The sequence below is a fragment of the Cheilinus undulatus genome, linkage group 14 (genome assembly GCF_018320785.1).
Source record: "Cheilinus undulatus linkage group 14, ASM1832078v1, whole genome shotgun sequence".
Lineage (NCBI taxonomy): Eukaryota > Metazoa > Chordata > Actinopteri > Labriformes > Labridae > Cheilinus > Cheilinus undulatus.
The window spans coordinates 43,506,873-43,532,730 of NC_054878.1; the positions used below are offsets into that span (position 1 = coordinate 43,506,873).

The window sequence follows — 25,858 nt, forward strand, 5'->3', positions numbered from 1 at the left end:
GGAGAAGGATGGAAACGCTTCTACTGCTCCAAAACTGTGAATAAATACTTTAGGAAAGGCAAGTTTATTTGTATATAGCACATTTCAGCAACAAGACAATGCCACGGGCTTCACGCAGTACATTAAAACACAATGACAACGGGAAAAAGAAACACGATGGAATCATTTTAAAGCAAATAAGACCTGCAAAAGATCAAAACCCAGGTTCCTCTCTGTTTATTTTTCATTTATTTACTTTATTATATATATATATATATATATATATATATATATATATGCCAGAACCAACCTTGGTCCAGAGACCGGATTCTGTCCCAGAAAGTTTCAAGTTTCTGACCTATCCCGGATGCCAGAAACAACCTTGGTCCGGGGACGTGATTCTGTCCTAGACAGTTTCACGTTTCTGGCCAATCCCTCTATATATATATGCCAGAAACAACATTGGTCAAAGACCGGATTCTGTCCCAGACAGTTTCACGTTTCTGGATGATCCCGGATGCCAGAAACAACCTTGGTCCGGGGACCGGATTCTGTCCCAGACAGTTTAACATTTCTGGCCAATACCAGATCCCTATCTGAACTCCAAGCAACCAACTTTTTTTTTATTTTGTTTTGTTTTTTTATTTGTTTGTTTCTCATTTTCTATGTCAGAAACAACCTTGGTCAAAGACCGGATTCTGTCCCAGACAGTTTCACGTTTCTGACCAATGCTAGATCCCTACCTAAGTTCCAAGCAACCAGGGAGTTTTTTGTTGTTGTTGTTTTTTGTTTCTTTCTTATTTTCTATGTCAGAAACAACCTTGGTCCAAAGACCGGATTCTGTCCAGACAGTTTGACATTTCTGACCCTTGATTATATATAATGTTTTTTTTAATTATTTTCTTATTTTATATGTCAGAAACACTTTGTACTTTATACAAAGCTCCATTGATAAGAGCATCATGTTGTCCTATTTTGTTGTCATTTTATCAATAAAACAATTAAAAACAGTGTTGATTTTTGACAGTAGAAGGGCTTCTTTTCTTGCAGTAGAAGCATGGGACATCACCTGGCATTGCATTGCATCTATAAAAAATGTAATTCTCTGCCCTGTAAATTTCAGGCTCCTCTTGTAAATGGTGTGATATCTCAGAAAAACTGACAAATATGGAGAAAAGGATAGATCAGTTACTACCTGTCCTTGTGACAGTGGAGCTGCACCAGTCTGCTGTAGGAAATGCTCTGCTGTCTGTCCAGCAGGTGGTGCTGCTGGGGGTGTTAAGGATCATCCACCATGATAAAGTTTTAGGCTCCTCCTCTCTAACATCACTACAAATGTTAATCACTTAATCCAGTCTATTGACATTGAAATGTCTAATAGTGTGTGCACAGAGGAAGCTATCCTCAGCCATTTAAATGCATGTGAAAGAGAACAGGGCAGTGGTGCAAATATCATGTGTCACTTCACACTGCTTCTCCCATGGCTGGTTTGTAATACTGTGATAGGAATAAGTAAAATATAGCTGAATTTATCACTCGTGCTTGCTCTCATTATGTTCTATAAGGACACACATGGAGTTATATTTGTGCCTCAGGTCTGAGCGAGCACTGGGAAATTGTGAGTGCAGAAAAATATATTGTGCAAGCACACTTATCATATTTGAGGAAAATTAAACTTGAGCAAAGAAATACTTCAGGTTGAGCAAACAAGAATCTCTTCAGTGCTCAGTTTTACACCACATTCTGTCATGAACTCGCTGACAGACTGCTGCACGCTCACTCCAACCGTCTCTCCCTCTCTGAAAATCAGCCCTTCATGTTAATGCTGAACTTCCCCTGCATGATCTATCAAGTTGTGCACAGTGCAACATATGTGCTACAAAGTCAACCAATCAGAGAGCTGGGGGCGTCACACTCTGATTGGCTGCTTCGACTCGAATTAGCTTGCAACATCAGTCTAAAACATCAGCATGTCTCTGAGCATATATAAGCAGTTCATGCTCTGGTCTTGCTCAGAACAAATGCTGATTTTTTTTTCTCCCAAATCCTTTATTGAAATATAACAATCACAGACATGGTCATTAATGCAATCATAAAGAATTCAGGACCAGAGCAAATAAACACACCGAATAAAGAGCAAAAAAGTCGTTTAAGCGGCTCTCTAAATATTAGAATCACCAATGGTTGTAATCTTCAGTTTTGCCATTTTAAAGGTATAAATTAGGTTTTTGAATGACTGCTTTTTGCTTTGTGGATGTGATATGAAGACGTGATGTAGTCAGCAACAAAACTATGATTTAATACAGCTATAAAAGTCATACAAAACTCTACCCCTTTGTATTATAGATGACTTATTTAATTTATTTGACTGAATTTTTCTTTTACTTTCATTTGAAGAAGAAAACAAAACACAATTTTATCATGATGACCTTTTTAACTCTATATTTGTTTACTACAATTCTTCCCATATATTAGAAATTATGAAAGAATGTGAATTTCGCTGTGTTTGTGTTAATGTATTGTGCATCATATTATTTCTTTTAAAGTTGTTAAAAAGAAAAAAAAAGGTTAGCAATAAGGACATACTTCTGGGATGCTGCAGTCTAATTGAAGCTGAAGCAGCCAGAGTTTGACGCCCCCCCCCCGAGCTCTCTGATTGGTTGACTTTGTGGCACATTTGTTGCACTGTGCACAACTTGAGAGAGCGTGAAGGGGAAGCTGAGCGTGGACATGAGGGGCAGAGTTCGAGAGAGGAAGAGACAGTTGGAGTGTGCAGCAGTCTGCCAGCACACCGAAGAAGAGAGCATAAAGCACGGTTAATTTTTCCTCAAATACGATTCTTGTGCTCGCACAGTATATTTTATATTTTACTAAAAGTTTCCCATCATTCACTCAGAACTGAGGCACAGATATAACTCCATAGACACGCTGTAATCCAGCATTTGTTGGACTTATCCATAGATCATAAACATTCAAAATGTTCCACAGGCAAAGAGTAAAATCAGTCACAGTGGCTGCTCTGAAAGGTCTGAATAAACATCAGTTACAGAGCATCAAACACATGTAGAAGTGTTTAATATAACAGCAGAAAACCAAGTAAACATGATTTTCCCACATGCATTTGTTTTTAGCTTGTCTTGAGTCTTATTGGGTTTGTAAAAGAGGATGTTTAAACACTTCTTACACTGATGAGCGCAACAGGAAATATAATGAAAGAGCTGTGACTCAACAGAGAGGAACATGAAACTGTCTCTTTTGTTATTTCTTTATAATCCAAACACAAGTTACAGGATGGATCTCAACGCTTCTGAAACCTCATTTCTCTATGAAACACATTCATCTGACCACTAAGCAATCTTATTTATCTAATAATTTCAACATATTAAAGGCAAAAAGGCCTAAATTGCCTGTACACAGTAATTTTACCTTAGTAAATTCTACTCAAATTTAATAAAAATTTTACTCCAAAAAATATAACATTTAGTCCCTGTCAGTTTGGAGTAAAATTTTCTCTGCTGGCAGAGTAATGTTTTCAGAGTTGTTTTTTACCCTAAAAGTGTTTTTATTTAACTCTAAATGATGATTATGTGCTCCATGATGACCAAAATAAAAACAACTCTACGGTAACTGTACTCTCTACTGAGTAATACAGACCTTAGTTTACTCATTATAGAGCTTTTTTCCTCAATATAAATTGATATTTAGTCCTTTCAGAGCTGTTTTTCATTATTTTCAGTAATGTTCTCCACTCCTTATAGTACAATTTCTCCTCCATTTACAATTTGGTAATGCTTATGTTGAACTGTATCTTACTCTAAATAGATTGATCTTCCTCTTTCCTCTTAATAGATAATTCTGCCTTTCCACCTATAAAGGGCATGACAACAAAAGAGGGTACATATTGGACATAGTGTTCTTATATTATAGAAACAATAGTGATGAACATTTGACAAGGGCCCAGGAGCAGAGCAGGAGATGAGGCAGTAAGGTTAAAGAAGTTTTGTTGACAACAGTGCAAATGTCCTGGCTGTGGCTGGCAGAATCACTGGCTGTGAGATGGAGACACTGCAAAAAAAGAGGACAAAATGGAGTTAGACAAGGCAAAAACTCACCTAAAATCACTAGATTATCAAAGGTTGAAGAGGAGCCAGGTTACCTGAGTAAAAGCTGTAGTACACAGGTGTCTGAAAGTTCATCAACAGGTGAGGAAGTCTTGATTGCAAAGGATTATCTGCAGCTGGGGCAGCTAACGAGCTGCAGCCGTGACTGGCCATGAGTGACGCCAGCTTAACTGGAACTTAAGTGGATGTGGTTAAAGTTTTACTCCGGCAGAATTTACTCTGTGTTTTTACTCCAACTCTGGCAGCGGCTGGTAATAAATACACACAAAAGAAAGAGTACATTTTACTACTTTTGAGTAAAATATTGTTTACTCTGGAAAAATTACTCCCCAGATTTTCCTGTGTAATGAAAAATAATATCTGCACATCAGCAGGAAAACCTTACCTACGTTTCTTTCTTTATGTGTATTTTTTAAAGTGAATTAAGCTCCATGCAACTTTGCAGAGGTGCAGAAACCAGGGGGAAATTTCCCCTTTTATTGTCTTCTGCAGGAGTGAATAAATGCTGGTAAACAGTGCATGTCTTCTTCTTTTATATTGATAATAGTATCAATAATATTATATTATTACTCTCTCGCAACAAGACGACAGAGACCACTCTGCATCCTTCTGAAAGCCGGTTATTTCACACCATAATAACTTGCACAGACTCTTAGTTTACAATGATTTATTTCTTAAGTTTCTACACAATAAATCTGTCTCTGCTAGAGCTACAGTACTGCACATTAACCGTCTTCCCCCTGTATTTTTATCATCATCGTGCCTGACATCAGGCCTTATGACTCCTGCACAAGGTTGATTCATCACTACTTTCATCACTACTGTAGCAGGGCATGGAAATTTCACAGTATATATAAACACAAAAATGATTTGCTAACTCAGTCTTAAATAACATTTTCTCTATACAGACAAATCCTGCTGGTACAGCTTTCATTTCTAATGTTTAGGTTGGAGTCACATGTATGTAATGTAATATCTCCCCTCAGTGAAACATTAATGCACATACAGTAGGAAAACAAGGGCTGGGAAAGGGGTCAAATACATGTCACATTAGTTTTGTTGTTATCCACAGGCACACCTTGATACTTCTCAGTTTTCTAGGTCACTAAGAGAGTTCATGTTTGATAATGATTCAGCACCTAAAGGCTGTTTTTTAACATTTTAAACTGATCTCTATCACTTTTTGAGCAATAACCACTGACAGAGAATTCATGGCCCTGCACAGGGTCATTGTCTGTATAATAGCAGTTTTTACCTTTGATGGTATAAATCTTATTCCTGTGTCACATCTTTGAGTGTGTCACATGACTTAAGAGCAGCGAAGCAAGTCTAACTAAAAATAGACATAAATTCTCAGCATGTCATTTGAGTACTAGCACACACGCATTCACCCATGGTTGGATGTGTCATTTCCTCTTCTGTATTTAATTTTTGCTGATGGTGCTGTAGAGACTGCTGGGATCATCGTCTTTCCCCATCTTAACTGCAGACTTGACTGTAGAATAAGTCACCGCATCTTCATTTACACCCTGTGGACAAAGGATGAAGAATCACTCATATTATTAACTAAAAACACAGCTACAGGCTTCACTGTAAATTCTTTTTGACAGTTTATGAAAACTTGATAATGAAAGAATGAAAGAATTCAGGAAGTAGGAGTTGTGAAAGATTTTTAGTCAAGTTTTAATTTCCAGTCGAATAATCATTGGCATTCATGAGGGCTGTCGTGTAAATCTTGATGGATTTGAAGTCCAAAATGCATGCATTTTTTCAGTCACATGAACAGTTTGCTAGGTCGTCCTGTTTGATGCACCATGGTCATGCTGCAGTTCTGCACAGCTGATGAATACTTGGTAAAGTGCTTTTTATTCTTACAGTGATTAAAATAGGACACCACTGCTCCCTCTAATGTCTCATTTCTCTTTTAAACTATTGAATGCCAGTCTGCGTGCCTCTGAAGGTATGCAACTGTCATTAGATCTTTGATGCAGAGCGGACACTGGTGCAAAGTTTTACAAAAATCCCTTAAAGTGCCCATTAGATATTGCACAATTGTACATACACAATTGTACATACTGTATGTATTTATGGATGAATGACCTGAAAACATGATGCCTAAAACCCCCCACTGTCCCCAGCACAGAGACAATAAAAAAACCACAGACAGCTCAGTGGAAAAGTCTAAAGTCATTAAGCACTTTGCTTTCTCACTCTTGAGCTATTTTCATTTTCTGTTCTATATGTAGTAAGCTTTTTTTGATTAAGCTAATGTTGTAACTTTCAGTCAACGAGATGTTCCTTATTTTATGTCAATGTGAGAGCAGGTTCATATTTAAACAGGAAGTCAGTTTAGAAAGGTACAATTCACAAAGCAAAAGCATAACAAACAAACAAACAAGAACAGAAAATATCTTGGGTCCCGTCCATACAGAGATGAATTCAGGAGTATACGAAAAAGTTTTCTGTTGTATCGGCATTTCATCCACACGGAAACGGCGTTTTGGGTGACTGTAAACGATACTTTTTGAAAACGGGTCCCAGAGTGCATAAATCCGTAAACGAATACCGTTTCGTCTCCGTGTGGACGGCATCTTTCCTGAAACGTTTACGTCACACACAGCGTAGCTCCCTTAAGGCACCTGCGCGGTTTCAGCCAAAACAATAATAGCAGATTACAGGGTTGTGTTTGTGCTGCAGAAGCTACTGAGCTTGTTATGGCTTTTACAGCAAAATCTGATGCTCCTTTCCCACCATCGCGAAATGCATACACCAGATGTTCTTAAATCCAACGTGGAAAACAACCAGAAGGGTAACTAGAAGAAAGTTTGTGTCAGTTTTCTGTAATGTTCTTCTTCTCTTTTGGTGCATTTCCATGGCAGCAACACAGCGCCACGTACAGGCGTGGCATATGCACTACAGCGTTTTCAGTCGTTTCCAGTGGTTTCATGCTTACACGAATATTTCCTGAAACGATCCCGTCTTTACGGAAAACTCTTCCAAAACGAAATGGCAATATATCGCTTTCATCTCCATGTGGGCAGGGCCTTAGCCTCCTAGGCTACGCTCACACTGTAGGCCTAAATGCTCAATGCTAATCTTTTCTCAGACACTGGAGTCAACTTCCAAAAGATCAGTATCTTAGAACCGGATATGAAAGTGGCCTGAATCTGATTTGAAAAGTTCAGATTCAATGTGACTTGCGCTGTTCACACTTAGAGAAAAAAATCAGACACGAGATACATGTAAGCAAAATAATCAGATTCAGCTCACTTTTAACTGCAGTGTGAACGTAGCCCTTGTTAACCTTAGAGGGTCATGTCATTTTGTACATGCACTCCTGCATATTTTTAGATACTAAAGTATTTGGCTATCTACCAATGGCAGCATTCAAATACATGTACTTCATGTGGACTTGTTGTCCTTTCTGCAGCTAGCATTCATTCTGCAGAGTGTTTATGAAGTCAGGTACTGATGTTAGACAAGAACGCCTGACTTGCAATCTCCATACAAATTCATCTCAAAGGTGCAGGATGGGGTTGAGGTCACGGTTTTGTGCAGGCCAGTCAAGTTCTTCCCCACAGAACTTATAAAACCATGTCTTTATAGTCCTTCTTGGTGCACTGGGGCAGAGTCATGATGGAATAGAAAGGGATGTCCCCAAACTGTTGCCACAAAGTTGGAAGCATAGCATTGTCCAAAATGTCTTGGTATGCTGAAGGACTAAGATTATCGTTGACTGGTGATAAGTGCTGTAAAAAGCAGCCCCATACTGTTATCCCTCCCCCACCAAACTTCACAGTTGGCACAATGCAGTCAATGCAGTTTACACTGTTCAATCTGATGCTAGGCATTGGACTTGGTGATGTGAGACTTGCATGCAGCTGCTCGGCTATGGAAACCCATCTATGAATCTCCCACTGGAATCAACAGAGCTTTGGCGGCTTTTATGAACCATGAGCCTTAGCAGTCCCTGGATCTGTGATTTTGCAGTCTTCTACTTTGTGGCTTAGTTGTGGTGTTTCCTAAATGCCTCCACTTTCTAATAATATCACTTAGAGCTGCCATTAAATTATCCAGCAGGAATGAAATTTGCTCCAGAACGACCAATTTAGTACCACCTCATGGCTAAATACTTGATTTTTTGCTTAAAATCAATAATCAACAGATGTGGCCAAATACTTGTCCATATAGTCAATATACCAGTGTAAGAGAGTGTATTTGACAGAGCAAGCACTTTGAAGCAGACTCCTAAGACATGGTTTCACACCACACTGACGTAGTCATGTTGCACTCACTGAAAGAGTTATTCTAACAGTAAACATCATAAAACACAAACACACATCTCTTTGACTTCATTTGATTCACAAATCAACTGATAAAAAAACATTTTTAGGTAAAGGCATGGTAAAGAAAGTTCTAGGTCATGGTAGATGTGATAAAACATAAATACAGGTACTTACCCTTATATTTGAAAACGCCTGTTGTTTACTGTGATTTACAGTGACGTAGGTCAGATTACTCTCTGGATCATCCTGAGGGAAAAGAAAACAAAGGTTTACAATGTAAACACACACTGAAACACATTATTGCCTCTGTATTTTGTGTTGGGTAAACACAAGAACAAGTTTGAGATGAAAGATTGTGTAAAAAAATGTATTTCACTCACAGGTTGTTGGGTTGGTTTTGGAACATCTAAAAAAAAAGAAAAATGTATAATTCTTTACACATTATGTTTAAATTTGTACCAGTTTCAGTGAAAACATTTGTTTTTGAATTTTTTGTAATGATTCCCCTTTAACTAAAACAAGTATCAACCAGTAACATCTGAGTTACCTTTGTACTCGCACAGAACTCCTGCTCTGATGTTGTCATACTTAGATTTGATAATATGGTCTTAAAACGTGATACACTATATTGCCAAAAGTATTCACTCACTAATCCAAATAATTGAAATCAGGTGTTCCAATCACTTCCATGGCCAAAGGTGTATAAAATCAGACTGTTTCTACAAACATTTGTGAAAGAATGGCTCGCTCTCAGGAGCTCAGTGAATTCCAGGGTGGTACTGTGATAGGATGCCACCTGTTCAAAAAGTCCAGTGGTGAAATTTCCTCTTTCCGAAATATTCCACAGTCAACTGTCAGTGGTATTATAACAAAGTAAAGTGATTGGGAACGACAGCAACTCAGCCACCAAGTGGTAGGCCATGTAAAATGATGGAGCGAGGTCAGCGGATGCTGGCAATCTGATGGACCAGTCTGGGTTTGGCGGTTGCCAGGAGAACGGTACTTGTCTGACTGCATTGTGCCAAGTGTAAAGTTTGGTGGAGGTTGGATTATGGTGTGGGCTTGTTTTTCAGGAGCTGGGCTTGGCCCCTTAGTTCCAGTGAAAGGAACTCTAAGATTTCGGACAATTCCATGTTCCCAACTTTGTGGGAACAGTTTGGGGATGGCCCCTTCCTGTTCCAACATGACTGTGCACCAGTGCACAAAGCAAGGTCCATAAAGACATGGATGAGAGAGTTTGGTGTGGATCAACTTCACAGAGTCCTGACCTCAACCTGATAGAACACCTTTGGGATGAATTAGAGCGGAGACTGAGAGCCAGGCCTTCTCATCCAACATCAGTGTGTGACCTCACAAATGTGCTTCTGGAAGAATGGTCAAAAATTCCCATAGACACACTCCTAAACCTTGTGGAAAGCCTTCCCAGAAGAGTTAAAGGTGTTATAGCTGCAAAGGGTGGACTGATGTCATAATAAACCCTATGGATTAAGAATGGGATGTCACTTAAGTTTATATGCGAGTCAAGGCAGGTGAGCGAATACTTTTGCTAATATTGTGTATCACACAGCTGGCCAAATCTGAAATTAGTCTTTTGCTAAGAAGTCACGGGTAAGCTGCTCTGTTATTCGAGCGTGAATTGAGAATCACAACAAATGATATCATGAGATGGCAAATTATGGCATGACCATACATGGCAAAGCTAATCATGGGATAACCAATCATGACATGAAGAATAATGGCATAACCAATCACGGTATGACAAATCTCGGCATAGCTAATTATGACATGGCGAATCCTTGCCTTACCAATTATAACATAGCCAATCGTGGAATGGCAAATTATGGGTAGCCAATCATAGCATGGCCAATCAAGCAACTGTGAATCATGCTAAAGCCAGTCATGGCATTGCAAATCAAGGCAACGTCAATGATGGCAAGGCAAATTATAGCATAGAGAACCCTGGCAAAGAGAATCATGACACAGTCATTCTGACATAGCCAATAATGACATAAAGAATCATGGGACAGCAAATCATGACAAAGTGAACAATGAGATTGTGAGCTTTAGCATAGTGAATCATATTGCAATAGGATTTCCCTGTCATGGCATAACATATTGTCATAAAGCACATCATTACAAAGTTTGTTATGACAGGGAATATCACGGCACAGTGGCCTTCATGGCAGAACATATTTCAACATAGGAGTCTTCTGCAGCATCAGGTATCATGACATAGCCTTTTATGGCCTAAGGTATCATGAAAGAGCAATTATGACAAAGTATATCAAGGCATACTGCATTAACACATATCACAATACAGCGTAGTTCTTCCCAGCACAACAAAATACATCAGTATAGCATGTGCACTATAGCAAACTTTGACATGGAGTAACATAAACCTCATCGCAGCATCTTAGAGCAAACAAATCATAGAGTATTCTCTAACAGTGTATCCAAGTCCAAGTCCAAACCACATGAGCAGAAATTGTGTATAATGAAGTGTCACTGACCTGCAACTTTGTCTCTCTTTTTGTGTTTGATGAGAACAACAGCCATGATGATGAGAAGTAACACCACCCCAACCAAGACACCAACGATGATGAAGATTAGCTTAAGATCAGGACTGGAATTAGAACTAGGACCAGGACCAACACCAGGATCTTGTGTGGGATCTGGTATGGGATCTGTAGAAGAGAATGATTTCAGTGATTTAAATTTAATAACGTGCAATCCATTTGTTTTACAAGTAAAATAACTGATCTAAAGACTTGTAATTTGATAGCAGTATATTTATAGAATATTTAAGTTAACGTGTTTAAGCCATGTTTAGATTCTAGCCTCTTTATTATACTTCCAGTGATCTTAAGGTCTGCTCAGACTACACAAATTCAGCCAGATTTTGGCCCAACAGCATCGTCACAGCTTTGTTTTGTGTTTTTTCTTCTTCTTTTCAGGGCAAAAGATGACAAGTGTCCCATAGAGCGGTTTGGGGGTAGCAGAAGTCTGATTCACTCTCTATGACCCACTTCCCTGTGAACTCACACACAGTCTGAGACAATGGTGACATCAACATACGACTAGTGGTCAGGATCACTCTTGTAGTGTGGCAAGACATTGCATAGTTAGACACGGTGCCATTGTAAAAAAAAAAAAAAAACAGTGTTGTCTGAGCTGGCCTTGATGTGACCATACCTTTCAAAAAAGGTGTGTAGTCAGCCTCTATCTCCACAATGTTCTCCTTGTTAAGGACCTGGCAGGTGAATTTCTTGTTGTTTCCACTTTGACGCTTCACTTTCAGATAAGACAAACAGTCTGTACCTCTAGAATTCCTTTCAACACCTTCAGTTATTGTAGCTCCTGTCTCATCTACCCAGTGGAGAGGGCTCGATGGACAGGAGTGGAGATCTCTGTATCTCATCAAAGAGCACTCCAAGCTCAGTTCATCGTCCCTCTTTGGATCAAAGTCTGCTGGTTCTGGAGAGACTGAAAGAAAACAAACGAGCTCAGTTAATAAAACGTTCATTCTGATGAAAACTTGGTGACTTTCCAAAAAGAAAAGCTTCTTTTGTGTTGTGCTCTGTGCAGGTGTTGATAGATGTGTGCATCTATAATTGTCAATTTGATATCCTGATGCATCAGGATTCATCCAAAACATGGCTGCTTTAAATCATAGAAGACAAACAGTCTGATCAAGTCCCTAAGTCAATGTGACTTTTTCTTTTTTTCTTCTTATAGAATTTACCCAAAATACATTAAATAACATCAACAATATAAAATACATTAAATTAATGATCTTATTTTAAGTAGAAGGTTTACATGAAAAGCTTTTAAATAAGGCATACTGAAATAGGCTTAATATTTGAAACTATAAATAAAGGTTTAGCTGCTTTTTTCTCCTTTTTTCAGTTATTTATAGGTTAACTTGTTTCCAACCACATTTAAATAAAGTGTTACGTATTTAAATTAAAAACCTTTATCTCTGTTTTTGTTTCACTCTCTCTCGTCTTATTTAATGAGTGGATGAACTTCATATCGTCCTGTTAGGATTTCAAACTGAGCTGAAAATAAGACTAAGTTTCCTCCTTTCATATTCTTTTATTCACTCAAAGGATTTTTATACTGACTCAGGCTAATGCAGCTTTAAGGAAGGAGCTGATTGGTTGAGCAGCGTCACATGTGACTACTACTACCATAAAACCGCATCAATTAAAACAGACTACCAAAGCATATTTACAGCAGGTCCAGCTGCAAGAGAGAAGCTTCCAGACGACCTGAGGACTTCTACAAGATGGAGCTCATCGATTTAGGGCTACAAACATTTCTGCTTAAAAAGTTAGTCAGTGAGTTAGTTTAATTCAGGTTTTTGCATCTTTTCTTGCTTTGATCTCAGAAAATTTGTTTAAATTTTTTTTGTTACTTTATTTTCTTTAAAATGCAGTTTCTATTTGCAAATAACATCCATCAAAATATGGCATGAAGGCTTTTCTTTCTTTCTTTCTTTCTTTTTTTTCTACTGCAGTGAACTACATTCCCCAAGTTTTATAGCACTATTTAGAAATTCTAAGTAAATTCTACAAATTTTCAGAGATAATTGAATGTGTGAGTGTTTTTAAATGATTTTATAAGTCAAGTGGAGAGCAGTGGGAGGCTGAGCCAAACTGTCAGACTTTTTCACCCCATGTGGTCTTTTCCTCCACCAGAGAGTCTGTGAGCTATGGAAACATTCAAATTTATGTCGGTACCTTGCTTGGCGTCCGTGTAGCCATAGCAACACATCATAATTGGTGCTGATTTATTTGTCTCATGTAAAGAACGACATGCTGGACAGCTCACCGCCTCATTGGCTGCTGGTAATGCCTCAATGCAAAGCAGAAGCCCCAAGACAGCGTAAATTCTGTTTTTTTTTTTTTTTTTTTTTTTTGTTTATGTGGAAGAAAAGACCAGCGGAAGGAGATGGATTTCCGGTTTCATCTTCTTCTATGCCGTCTTTTCTTCTTGTTTGCTGTTTGTTTGTAACCACAGCCCCTCTAATGGGCAGAGGTTGTTGGTGTTCAGACGGTTTAGTCCATTTGACCAAGGGCAGTGTGAATGCAAACCTGACCAAGAGCAATGTGAATGCGAACCAAACCAAAAGAAGGTGCAGCAATGTTGCAATTTCTGTTCCAAAACGGATCGAGCCTCCTGGACTATCAGGTGTAAAAATGACCTTAGACAAAGTCCCCAGGCATCCCTCAAGGCCCCATTTTAGGTCTCATTTACATTTTTATGTATTTGTAATCCTTATTTTAAAATGTAGATTTCTTTGCAAGCACATTACATATAAACATATCTGTGCAGAAAAATAAATAACTCCATGCAAGCCATGCTTTACTAACATTTAAACATGGCTGGAATAAGACTTTTTCAAATCTCAATGAAAAGAAAGCTGAAAAAACACAGAAAGTACTGAAACTAGGGCTGAACAATTTCGCAAAAGTAATTTAATTGCAAATTTTTCCCCCCAATATTGTGATTACAATTTAAAATGTGATTATTGTTGTCATCGTGTGTGTTTTTCCACAATTTGAAGCCATAAATCATTCTAATCATTCTAAAGGGGGTCCAGCCTGGTACTAGCAAGGTGTACCTAATAAAGCGGCTGGCATATATACGTGCGGTGCATCTGATTCAGGATGCCATGGAGCACATTGGAAAATTGGCCGCTGCAAAATTTAAGCATTGAGCACACAAACTATTAGAGCCCAAATACAAATTTAAAGACAAGAGATAGGACTTACCTTTAAAAAGACTTAAATACATGCGGACATCAAAAGTAGTAGTATCATCAAGTCGACATGTGTAGAGTCCAACATCCTCAGCAGAGAAATTTTTAATGACCAAAGAACAGTCGGTGCCCAATCTCAGCCGGTTAGCTCGGCGTGACGTCTTCTTCACCGTTCCTTTAATTGCCTCACCTAAAGTCTCTGATGAATCTCTGTTATAAAGCCATGAAATCCTGGAGCATTGTAGAGGTTGATACTGACTGTCACAGTGTAAGGTGACATCTTGATGGAAGTGGCTGTAAATCTCTTTTTGACAAGTGCTCACTACGATGAAAAGAAGAAAAAGAAAAGCAAACATAAAGGCAGATCTGTGGAGATAACATTAGTTTTAATTAAAATGTGAACTAAACTGTTGCCTAACTTTCAGAGGTCCACTAGATCATTAAAGAGGAATCTGTTTTGAAAAGAAATCAGCTTTACCTTCAAACAGGAGTCCAACAACAAAGATGACTTCCAGTGGAGTCATTCTGTGTTCATTCTCTGTCGGCACTAAAACATTTTCTGACTCTTTATACTCATGAAAGTCACGCAAGTGGAGCAGCTTCCTCTTTGTGGTTGAATTGGTATGAAAATGACTTGAGAAACAGCCTTTCCTCCCAGCCAGCTTGTCACAAGTCCCACATACTCAGACTTACATTACTTCATTTCCCTTTACCGTACACAGACTTCACATGCACTCCTACTAGGAAAAACACCAACGCCACAAAGAGCAGTTTGACGGTTGAAAAAATGACAAAGAAATTGGCAATGGTTTAATGTGAAGATCTATTGTGTATATAAGTTGATGATTCTGGTGAATGCTTGGGGGGATGGTTTATACCAGTGGATGATTAGCAGTGGGATGGTGTAGGAGCCAAACATGTAAGTTTTGGAGATGCCTTTGGGGTAGGTGGGTTTTGGTTTATGCACGGATTAGTGGGCGTGGTTTTTAGTGGCACGGCGGTGATCAGTTAATTTACTTCACCTGTGCACATGTGGTGTGCTTCTGCTGGCAGTTGGAGTGTGGTGAGCACAGGGAGGACATTTTCTGTTGTTTTAGGTTAGAATTTGACCTATTATTGGGTTTTTGTTCAGTAAAGTTGTTCAATGGTATGATGCAGCGTTATGTAAATAAGCTGGGTTTGGTGAGATAAAGTAGCGAGTGCCTGTCATCACTTTGACTCCCGTGTTTAGCCTGCAGCGGCTTTAATTTTGGATGGATCGGCCGCTATAGATGGTTTAAAAGGGAGATATTCTGTGTTGAACTGTCTTTGATGGTGTTAACATGGTGCCCTTAAATAAATGAAAAGTGTTTTCCACCTGCTCCTTCATTGCCTCAGCCACTCCAGCCAGCTGACAGTCTAGGGATCTTAGGGGATCACAAGCTATTGTATACGGTGGCCTGGAAGGTCAAACAGCCTCCAACAGTCAGACACATTCCAACTAAAACAAGAAGACTGCAATAAGACAAAAAACTGTCCAAGAATCAAAAATCGATTTCTGAATGGCAAACACAGAAACCTTGCTTGGGATATTCACCACATGAGCTATTTGTTTGGTAAAAATTCTAAATAAGAGTGAAATATTTTCACATAAAGCAGCATGTTCTGTTCACTTTAAAACACTTTCTGATAAGCTATTTTTTTTTTTTTTTTCAGTTTGACACTCAGAACCATAAAGCCTTCTCACATCATCATCCATATTCAGTTTGGTGTCCTCTGCTGGACCCCAAAGGTCTCTAAGTGTAACTGCACTGTCATAACAACAGGATGGTGAAGCTGCAGAAGACGCTGGGAGAAGCAGAAGAACCATGTGGACAAAGAAATCACAGTAATCCTACTGGACTCAGAGTCAGTGTGACTCTACTAGTGTCTACTAGAGCTGAACGATTGGATAGTAATTGAATTGCAGTTTTTTTTCCCCCAATATTGTGATAGCAATCTAATATGCAATTAATTTTTAGGGTTTTCATCTTATGAATTATTCCATAAAAATAAGCAATAAATCATTCTAGATTATAAGCAACAAAAATTAGACAACATATCTCATTGGGATTTGGCTCATGTAGCAAATTTGATATCAATTGCTGTACTGAGGGGATAATTTTTCTTTATGTTATTCTCATTTTGATTAAGAAAATCATAAACACTGATAGGAAAAGCAGGATTTTAGTAAACTATTCTGAAAAGGTGACACTTGTACATGTGCACAATGTGTAGCGCATGAAATTTCTGCCACAAAAAAAATTGTATCAAATTGGTATTTTTCCACATTTCAGGATAAAAAAATATTGCACTGTCTGCGATTTGAAAAGTGCAGCAGGCCAAAATAATTTGAGCTAATTTGCGATTTATTTCCCAGCCTTAGTATCCACTTCCAGTTGCTCACAACTGTTGCATGTGGTGTCGACCAGTTGTAGCAGAGAAATGTTAAATAAAGCATCAGATAGATAGATAGATAGATAGATAGATAGATAGATAGATAGATAGATTATTTAAGGGACTGATTAACTTCCTTTTTTAGTCAGCAACACTTTCATCATACTTTAACCATTTTATTTGTATTTACAGTTTTACTTGGTAGAGAAGGTTTTGCTTTGACTTTCCAGGGAGCGCAAAGCTAGAAACCCCCATATGGATGGATATATTTATGACAATGTGTACTGAAAACAATTAAATTGTTTTAATTGTAATAATAATTCTGATAATAACAACATTAATAATTAATACCAATAACAACAATAATAATCTAAATAATGTAGCTGGGTGAACTAGAGACTGTTCAAAGTACTGTTACAATAATCTAAATGTTAGATTCTAGTCATTATCACTGTAAGAGCTGCTGCTCCTCATCGAGGTTGCACTGTCCCTTTAAAAGCCAAGCAGGGCTCGACCATAGACTGTAGAAAGAATTGGACAAACCCCGTGTGACATCAGTCGTCTGCTTGGCTCTTGAAGCCAATCCGTGGATGCTTCCATATTGAAATCATGGTCTCAACCAAACTTTGGATCAACCTAACGGCCCGCCCACTAACTGCGACTTCCTGTCAGCCTGCTAGCTAGCATCCTGGTTGACAGAAACGGAGCCTCTGCCTGCCGAGCTATCTGTCAATCAAATGAGACAGGCCAATCAGCTTTCATCCTTAATATAATCCAAATAATCATGGAACAAAAAATTCACCCCCTGTACAGTGGGAGCACAATAAGACACTAACTAATGAGACACGTTTGGTGTTTTAAACCAGGCTGTAAACCAGTTTATTTCCAGTGTCAAAACCAGCTGCTAAGTAGAGCTTTGTAAGTAAACGTGTGTGTGCAGGTCACATCTCTCTGAGAGCGACGACCACCCAACTTTACTGTAAAGGATGCGGTGGTGAGTGTTATAGGCATCTCCTGTGATAAACCTAAGTGCAGAGTGGAAAACTGCATCCAGGGGTTTTAAAGTTGCAGCCGAGGTATGCCTATACAAAATATTCCTATAATCCAACACTGATAGAAAAGTTGCCTCAACCAGAGTTTTGTTTCTATAGAAAAAGCCAATTTTTTGACAAAGTTTACCTACCAAATTAGAAACATATTTTTTTGAAGTAGTCTTCTCGTCAATCCAAATGCCAAGATATTTATATTCTGACACTCTTTCAATATTGGTGCCACTATGAGTAGTCATAATGACACTCCCAAAATCGATGTTTTTAGCTCTAGAAAAGAGCATAAATTTGGTTTTCTATGCACTAATGTGATTGGTCAGAGCAACCTCCAAACCATTAAAGCAGCTCTGAAGAGAACCCACAGCAGACTGAACATTATCAGCAGTGCAATACAAAACTGTGTCATCTGCATAAAGACGAATTTTACAATTTGAAACCGTTGACACAATATCATTTATATAAATAGTAAAAAGCACTGGACCAAGAACAGAACCATGTGGAATACCATTTGTAAGAATAATAAAATCTGATTTTGCATTTCCAAGTGCTACACACTGCTGTCTAACCATGAGATAGCTCTTGAACCAACAGTAAGCATTCTTATCGGAGCCAATAGTATCAAGCTTACTTAAAAGCACTGCATGATTGTTAAAGGCTTTGGAAAGGTCAATAAATAAAGCTGCACAGTGTTTTTAGTTATCCAGGCCTGAAATAATGTCATTTAAAACAAGAGTGGCAGCAGTTATCTACTATTGTGTATTATCTACTGTTGTCTATTAACTACTGTTGTCTATTTACCGTTGTTTACTATTGTCTATTTACTATTATTTACTTTTGTTTATTTTTGATACTAGTATTTCACAACAGTTTCATGGTACTTTTCATGTGAATCTGGCCAGATAAAGTTACACCATTGTAAGTCAAGAATTCAGATTACAAACTTCAAGAATTTATTTGAAACAGAAATGCAAAAAAACTGTTCCATACAGTGAATACTGTGAAATCCTTCTGTTCTCAGTTATAGAAAAAATGTATGCTGTTTCTTATGCTTACTGTAAGTACAGTCGGGGAATAAAGACCCACACAAAAAAATATTTTGTGTGTTCCTGTCTCTTATTGACCCGGTTAAAATAATAGTAACTAGAAAAGCACTTGGAGAGTGCAGACCTCTGCTATTTGCCCTATCTCCCATTAGTAAAGAATCCTTTTAAAAATTCCTGGATCCAGATCAGTCCCAAACTCGAATCAGTTCTTCCTCATGCCATTTCTGACATTTCCTGAAAATTTCATCAAAATCCGTCCATAACTTTTCGAGTTATGTTGCTAACAAACAAAAAAACTAACTAACTAACAAACCCTGCCGATAACACAACCTCCTTGGCGGAGGTAATAATAATAATAATAATAATAATGATAAAAACAATAATAATGATTTTGATGATGATGATAGTAATAATAATACATTTTTATTTATATAGCGATTTTCAAAACTCAAAGACACTGTACAAAAGTTAAAAGACATTACATACCAAAGAAATCAAAAGACCCCAAAACAGCTAAACAGACAACAAACAGATTATCAGGCAGAAAAAGACAAGACAACAGAATCAAACATTAAAAGTTAGTTTAAAAAGGTGAGTTTTGAGCAGGGGTTTGAACGTGGATGAGTCCGCACAGTCTTGGATATGTTTAGGGAGTGAGTTCCAGAGGGAGGGGGCGGCTATGGAGAAGGCTTTGTCCCCCCAGGTTCGGTGCTTGGTTCTTATTGGTGGAGAGAGGAGATTGAGGTTTGAAGAGTGGAGGTTACGGGAGGGAGTGTGATGGTGTAAGAGGTCAGTAAGTTTACGATGGGCCTGTTGGTTTAGGGCTTTATGGGTGAGGAGGAGGATTTTGAATTGGATGCGGAAGGGGACAGGGAGCCAGTGGAGGTTTTGGAGGACGGGGGTGATGGGAGAGCGGGTGTGGGTCAGGAGACGTGCTGCAGAGTTCTGGATGTACTGGAGTTTATTGAGGACTGTTGAGGATGTGCCATAGAGGATGCTGTTGCAGGAATCTAGTCTATATGTGATGAAAGCATGGATAAGAGTTTCAGCTGCAGGGAAGGAGAGTAGTGGACGGATGCGGGCTGTTTTTTAGGTGGAAGGAGGCAGTTTTAGTGAGCTGGGTGACGCTGATGAAAGGAGAGGTAACTGTCAAAAATGATACCAAGGTTGCAGGTGTGAGGGGAGGGGGATAGGGTGAAAGAGTCTAACTGGAGGCTGAAGTTATGGATTTGGGGCCAGTGATCATAAGTTCAGATTTATTGTAATTTAGAGAAAAGAAATTGTTGTTCATCCAGGTATTTATTTCAGAGGCAGTTGGTTAGTGTGGAGTTTGTGTCTGAGGTGATGGAGGTGGTGGAGATGTACAGCTGGATGTCAGCAGTGAAAACTGAGTCCATGGTGGTGGATGATATGACCGAGGGGGAGCAAGTAGATGATGAATAGGAGGGGTCCAAGCACCGAACCTTGGGGGACACCTTGTGTCAGGGGGGCAGTGGAGGAGGAGCAGTTGTTGATGTGAATGAATTGTTGTCTGTCCATGAAGTATGATCGGATCCAGGATAGTGCGGTACCGGTGATGTTAAATGAATGTTTCAAGAGAGAGAGCAGGATGGAGTGGTTGATATTGTCAAATCCAGCTGTAAGGTCCAGGAGGATGAGGATAATCATGTGGCCAGAGTCTGAGGAGAGGAGGAGGTCATTGGTGACTTTGAGGAGAGCTGTTTTGGTGCTGTGTTGGGGACGGAAGCCAGATTGAAAGGGTTCAGAAAGGTTGTTACAGGAGTGGTGGGATGTCAGTTGAGATGCGAAGACTCATTTCAGAATTTTAGACAGAAAGGGGAGGTTGGAGATGGGCTGGAAGTTGCACAGGTTGTCTGGGTTGAGTCCAGGCTTTTTGAGGATGGGGGTAATGGCTGCCAGTTTGAGGGATTGGGGAACTGAGGGAGGAGTTGATGATGGTGGTAATGAGAGGGGAGATGGCTGGGAGACAGTCTTTGATCAGGTTGGATGGGATGGGGTCCAGGACGTGAGTTGAGTTTTTCATTCCAGCAGTGATGGTGGCCAGGTCTGTTGGGGATATTGGGGAGAACTGGGACAGTGTCTGGGTGATGATGCGGGATTTGGCTCATACAGCAAATTTGATTTCAATTGCTATATTGAGGAAATAATTTTTCTTAATAAAAAAATTAATAAAATACTACTACTACAAATAATAATAATAACAATAATGATAATACCCACATCCCCACAACCACTGGTCCAGGCCACCTCCTCTAACACAGGGGTTTACTGATGGTTTACACTGATCTCTGCTGATATTTGACTTTCTCCTGAGCTAATCTTGGTCTGGAAGTTGTTGAAGCTCCATAGAAGCAGCAGTATGATATCTTTCATTTTCATAGTCGACTTCAGTGACATCTTCATGCACCTGTGAAATTCAACACAACCAATGAGATTCAAAACAACAAGTAAATGTGTCAAACTCTGCAGAGGCCATCATCTCAGAAGACAGAGGGAATTTCACATTACATTTTTCTGATCATATTCTTATGTTTTAAACTCACTTTACTCGATGGTTTGATGATCCCTGGAAGTACAATAACAAAAAAGCAGCATTAATGTTCTATGTCTGATCAGTCTGAACTATCTCTGCCACATTGATGGTGTTTATATCCTCACCTCTGAGGGTGAAGACCAAAACAGAGCTCACGATCATCAAGACAAGAGCTGAAATACGCAGAGCGAGCATGATGGAGCTCAGAGGAGACCAGCCTGTGGAGTCTGTTGAAGCTTAAAGAAAAAAACACATGAATAAATGAATAACTGTAACTGAACGTATCAGGATATGTGTCAGTGAAGACAGAATTATAAACCCGAGCATTCTGGTCACCATGAGGCTCAGGATCATTTTTTAAAATACCGAGCCACAAAGGAGAAATATTATTAGTGTGATTTCAAAGTTAGTTTAGAGAAAATGATGATAGATCATCTGCTCATTCTACTGAACAACACTGCAGACTATATTTAAATTCTTTGTATATAAATGTATTTTATGGTTGTTGAATAACTTGTTTCTGGTTCTGGAAGTATTAGAGGTCAAAGATCATACCCTCTTTCCTTTTGAGTTCAGTCCCCTGAGGTCTAAATGAAATGTCTGCTCTGTGTTTTGGTTCAAATATATCATAGATCAAGCACCATAGAGCTTTTTTACCCCTTGACACTTTTGAGAGCGGCCTTAAGAGTCTTTTTGTTGGAAAACCCAAGAGCTCATTGTAACATCTGAAGAGCATGACTTACTCAGATGGTCTTCAAACTTTCCATTCAAACCTGCCTTTGTGCTCTAAACTGCCTCCTTGTGCTGAGATTTAAACTTTAGCTGCTCGCTTAAATTTCCTGCTCATGCTCAAACCATTCTCCTCTCGTTCAGGCTGATTATTTTAATCTACAGTGCTGTGAAAAAGTATTTGCCCCCTTTCTGATTCTTGATGTTTTTGCATATTTATCACACTTAAATGTTTTGCATCATCAAACCAGTTTTAAAATCTCACAAAGATAACCCAAGTAAATACAAAATGCAGTTTCTAATTATTTTTTAAGTGCCTGATAGCCAGGGCTTGACATTTACACCCGCCAACTAGCCAAATGTGGGTGGATTTCGACCGTGGTGGGTAGCAGTGTGACTCTAACTAGCCACGATGTCGGGTTGAGTTTATCAGTGTCACAACTAATGCTTCACTCTGACCGTGCTTATCTGTTAGCCCTTATGATTTAGGCTGGTTACAGAGAGGCCATTCGGCACATAAAGGCTCAAATTTCCCTATAAAATAACTTGAAGGGCTGGTCTCTTCATTGATTTGTGCATTTTTATGCAGCCCCAAGGGCTTTGTTGCTGCATGACAAACATAAACGCGACATTCACACACATATACTAATACACACTCACACTGATATGTTGGTAATGTAGACTGAAGGCTTCTTTCTGTTAAGGGAAAATGTTTCAGAATGTTGGAGGATAAACTCAGACCTGAACTTTCGCCTTCTGCTTTAAAGCTTTTCTCTGTCCATGGAGGATCAGTGCATCAGCACCGTTTGTGTGTGTGCGCTCCAGCTGTGCATCTCTGTCGCTTGTGCAGGCCAGGGTGTTCAGTGTGTCTGAACATTGTTTGATTAATACTCCATCTTTATTCTTTCTTTATTGGACGATCAAAATGATAAAACCTCTGCAAATGTGAGGACAATTTAAAGGTTATTAAAACCTTTGATACGAATGTATAATGATTTGCCATATATCGCTAATTAACGGATATAAAAGACGACAGAAACTCTGAAACTTTAAATCAGTTCACTGAGGCAGAGAGAAACAGAGGCAGAAGGATAAAAGTCTGTAAATGTTCACTTAGGAAACAGAATTCAACTAAACAGGGATTTTTGTTGCTTCTATTATTAGACAACAGACAGTCCAGTTGTTTAATGTTCTCCAAACGTGAGCTTCATGCACCAAATGTAAGTCATCTATTATTTAAACAGATTTTTTAATTAAGTTAGACAAGCATATGAAGACATTTCCACCATACAGTTTAAAAGAGAATAGAGCAGAGGACAGGAGAAGTTTGACACTCAACATCCTATGGTGATTTGTCAGAGTGAAAATTAGAGATGTTGTTATTATCTGCTGTAGTTTTTTCCTAATAAACAGCCATTTAACAGTATTTTAATATTAGCGTAAACTTAATATGCATTGAAGAAAATAAAAATCAAAGAGTCTTGACTCTTAGATGACTGTCTCTAACAGTGAACTACGACATATCTCTGTAGTGTGCTGTGTACAGGCAGAGGTGCTTTACACCGCTTTCCACATTATTATGAAAACAACATTTTTCTCTTATTTTCCTAAATATTGATGCAAATGACAGTTATCAGCCGTTAGAGCATAAGTCAAATGTTTTTGAACAAACTTCATAACGATAACCATTATTTTTTAAAAATCAAAACCTCAAATGCACGGTTCCACATTATTATGCAAAACAGCATTTTAAAAGATTTTTTTAGGTTGTTTAGAACTGAAAATTTACAGCATTAGGAGGTCATACTTACTGAAATCAAAAGCTATTTCAATCAATAACATCTTAACAAGCAAAATGTATTTAAAGGAGAGCTGATATTGATCATATTAAAGAGGGAAAGTAGAGCATGTGTGTCATATCGTACACTTTGTACCAAATTTGGCATATAGCTCTGAGTTTCCAAATACCAAAATGGCTAGTGGAAATACTGAGTGGCTAGTAAGTTTGCAAAACCACTATCCACCATGGCTGGTGACCAAAAAAGTTCATGTCAAGCCCTGCTGACAGCACTAGTGTTTATATACACTAATGTTAATCTAAAAGTCAACATGTCTGAAAATTCAGGGTTCCTTTAAAAACGGGAAACCACATTTATTTTATGAATGCATGAATAATAATCCCACCTCTGTTGTCTCTGAAGGAAGGTGTGTAGTCGGCCTGTATCTCCACCTTGTTGTTGTTAAGGACCTGGCAGGTGAACGTCCTGTTGTTTCCACTTTGACGCTTCACTTTCAGATAAGACAAACACTCTGAATGGTTGGAGCTCTTTTCAACACCTTCAGTCATCACAGCTCCTGTCTCATCCACCCAGCGGAGAGGGTTCGATCTACAGGAGTGGAGACCTCTGTATCTCATCAAAGAGCACTCCAAGCTCAGTTCATCGCCCCTCTTTGGATCAAAGTCTGCCGGTCCTGGAGAGACTGAAAGAAAACAAGCCAGCTCAGTTAATAAAATGCATTCTGATGAAAACTTGGTGACTTTCCATAAAGAAAAGCTTCTATTTATCTTCAAGATACTAACTATACCAGTGGTACTCAGCCTTGTTCTATCTAAGATCTGTGTTGGGGTGTTGATAGATCTGTGCATCTTGACTCGTCTCATGTTTCGATTCGATATCCCGACACGTCACAATTCATCCTAAACATGGCTACTTTAAATCAATTAAGACAAATGAGCAATAATAGAGCAAGAAGAACAGGAGCAACCCAAGGGCTAATTGCCATCATGTAAATAAATTGTGATGGGATAAATGAGACCTGAAGTCTTTTAGTCCTCTTCATAGGAGCCCTAAAACAACAGCCCGAGGGCAAAAGCTCAAACTCACTCTGAAGTGGATGATTAGGACAATCCAGAATAGCATTAGCCTTCCTCAGGACCTGTCTGTTATACATAGACATTACCCCGGCCTGCTGACTTCCTGAGATTTTTCCAGCAGGTTTTACAAGACTACCAAGACGATTCTTATTGGACAAGTTCAGGTTTCCAAACCATGCAACACGACAAAAGGTTAAAAGAGATTCAATAAAACTTCGGTAAAAGAGAGTCATCATCTCAGAAGAAACATCGCTTTGTGTATTATAAACATATCAGTGCAGAAAAATAAATGCAAGCCATGCTTTACCAACATTTAAACATGGCAGGAGTGAATTTTTTTTCAATCTCAGTGAACTTTAAACTGCAATGACATGGGAAGAACTGAAATCTTGTTTGTTAATTTTTCTAATTTTTTTTCAGTATCATCTCATTATACTCAAAAAGACACTTTCACTCAGAAGTTCAACTAAATACCTTATTTAAAGCTATTGAAGGCTGACAATAAGTCCTGAATTGCTGGATATGTATCATGAAACAGGGAACCTTTAGTTTGTACATCTCATTTATAGACTAGTAAGTAACGTTTTCTGCATTGGCAAATCCTTTTGATGATCACAACTAAGGCTTTTACATATTTTAAAATTAGATGTTTACCTTGTAATACTAAGGGATTATGGTGTTATATCAAACAAATGAATTAGCTAAGATTGCAATTTTGCAGTGTTTTGATGAGATTTTTCAGCTTTATTAACCCTTTGATGTGCAACATGGGGATGGGGATGATTACTGATCACTGAGGAAATATGTCACGGCTGTCAATTTTACTTGCCCCTCTTGCTGTTACATCTCTGCTTGCAAACAGAAAGGGTCTCCGCCATTAAGATCTTCCCCAATCACCAGTGAAACCAGCAGGTTCAAAGGACGGGTACTAACAGAGACAAAGCACAAATCTGAGAAATTAAAGATAAAGACTTACTGCTAAGAAGACTTAGGTGCACGCTGAAATCTTGTTGACCTTCCTGTCGACATGTGAAGCGACCAAT

General features: G+C 38.7%; 1 protein-coding gene across 1 annotated transcript; it reads right to left on the minus strand.

Moving 5' to 3' along the window:
* Positions 1 to 4,784: 4,784 nt before the first annotated feature.
* Positions 4,785 to 14,754, minus strand: LOC121521661. Its single transcript, XM_041805788.1, has 7 exons — positions 14,629 to 14,754; positions 14,164 to 14,472; positions 11,579 to 11,869; positions 10,897 to 11,070; positions 8,767 to 8,792; positions 8,561 to 8,632; positions 4,785 to 5,629 (listed from the first exon to the last, which is right to left on the minus strand). The coding sequence occupies exons 1-7, from the start codon at positions 14,672 to 14,674 to the stop codon at positions 5,525 to 5,527; spliced, it is 1,023 nt and encodes a 340-aa protein (XP_041661722.1). The 5' UTR covers positions 14,675 to 14,754; the 3' UTR covers positions 4,785 to 5,524.
* Between the last annotated feature and the right edge of the window lie 11,104 nt (positions 14,755 to 25,858).

What these genes read in the sequence shown, in the direction of transcription:
- LOC121521661 (XM_041805788.1), bottom strand. Translation starts at nt 14,674, where the DNA reads ATGACTCCACTGGAAGTCATCTTTGTTGTTGGACTCCTGTTTGAAG. An exon ending in CTACACACCTTTTTTGAAAG is followed by an intron (nt 11,071 to 11,578) that starts GTATGGTCACAT and finishes TCTCTTCTACAG; the next exon opens with ATCCCATACCAGATCCCACA. An exon ending in AAAGAGAGACAAAGTTGCAG is followed by an intron (nt 8,793 to 10,896) that starts GTCAGTGACACT and finishes CTTTTTTTTTAG; the next exon opens with ATGTTCCAAAACCAACCCAA.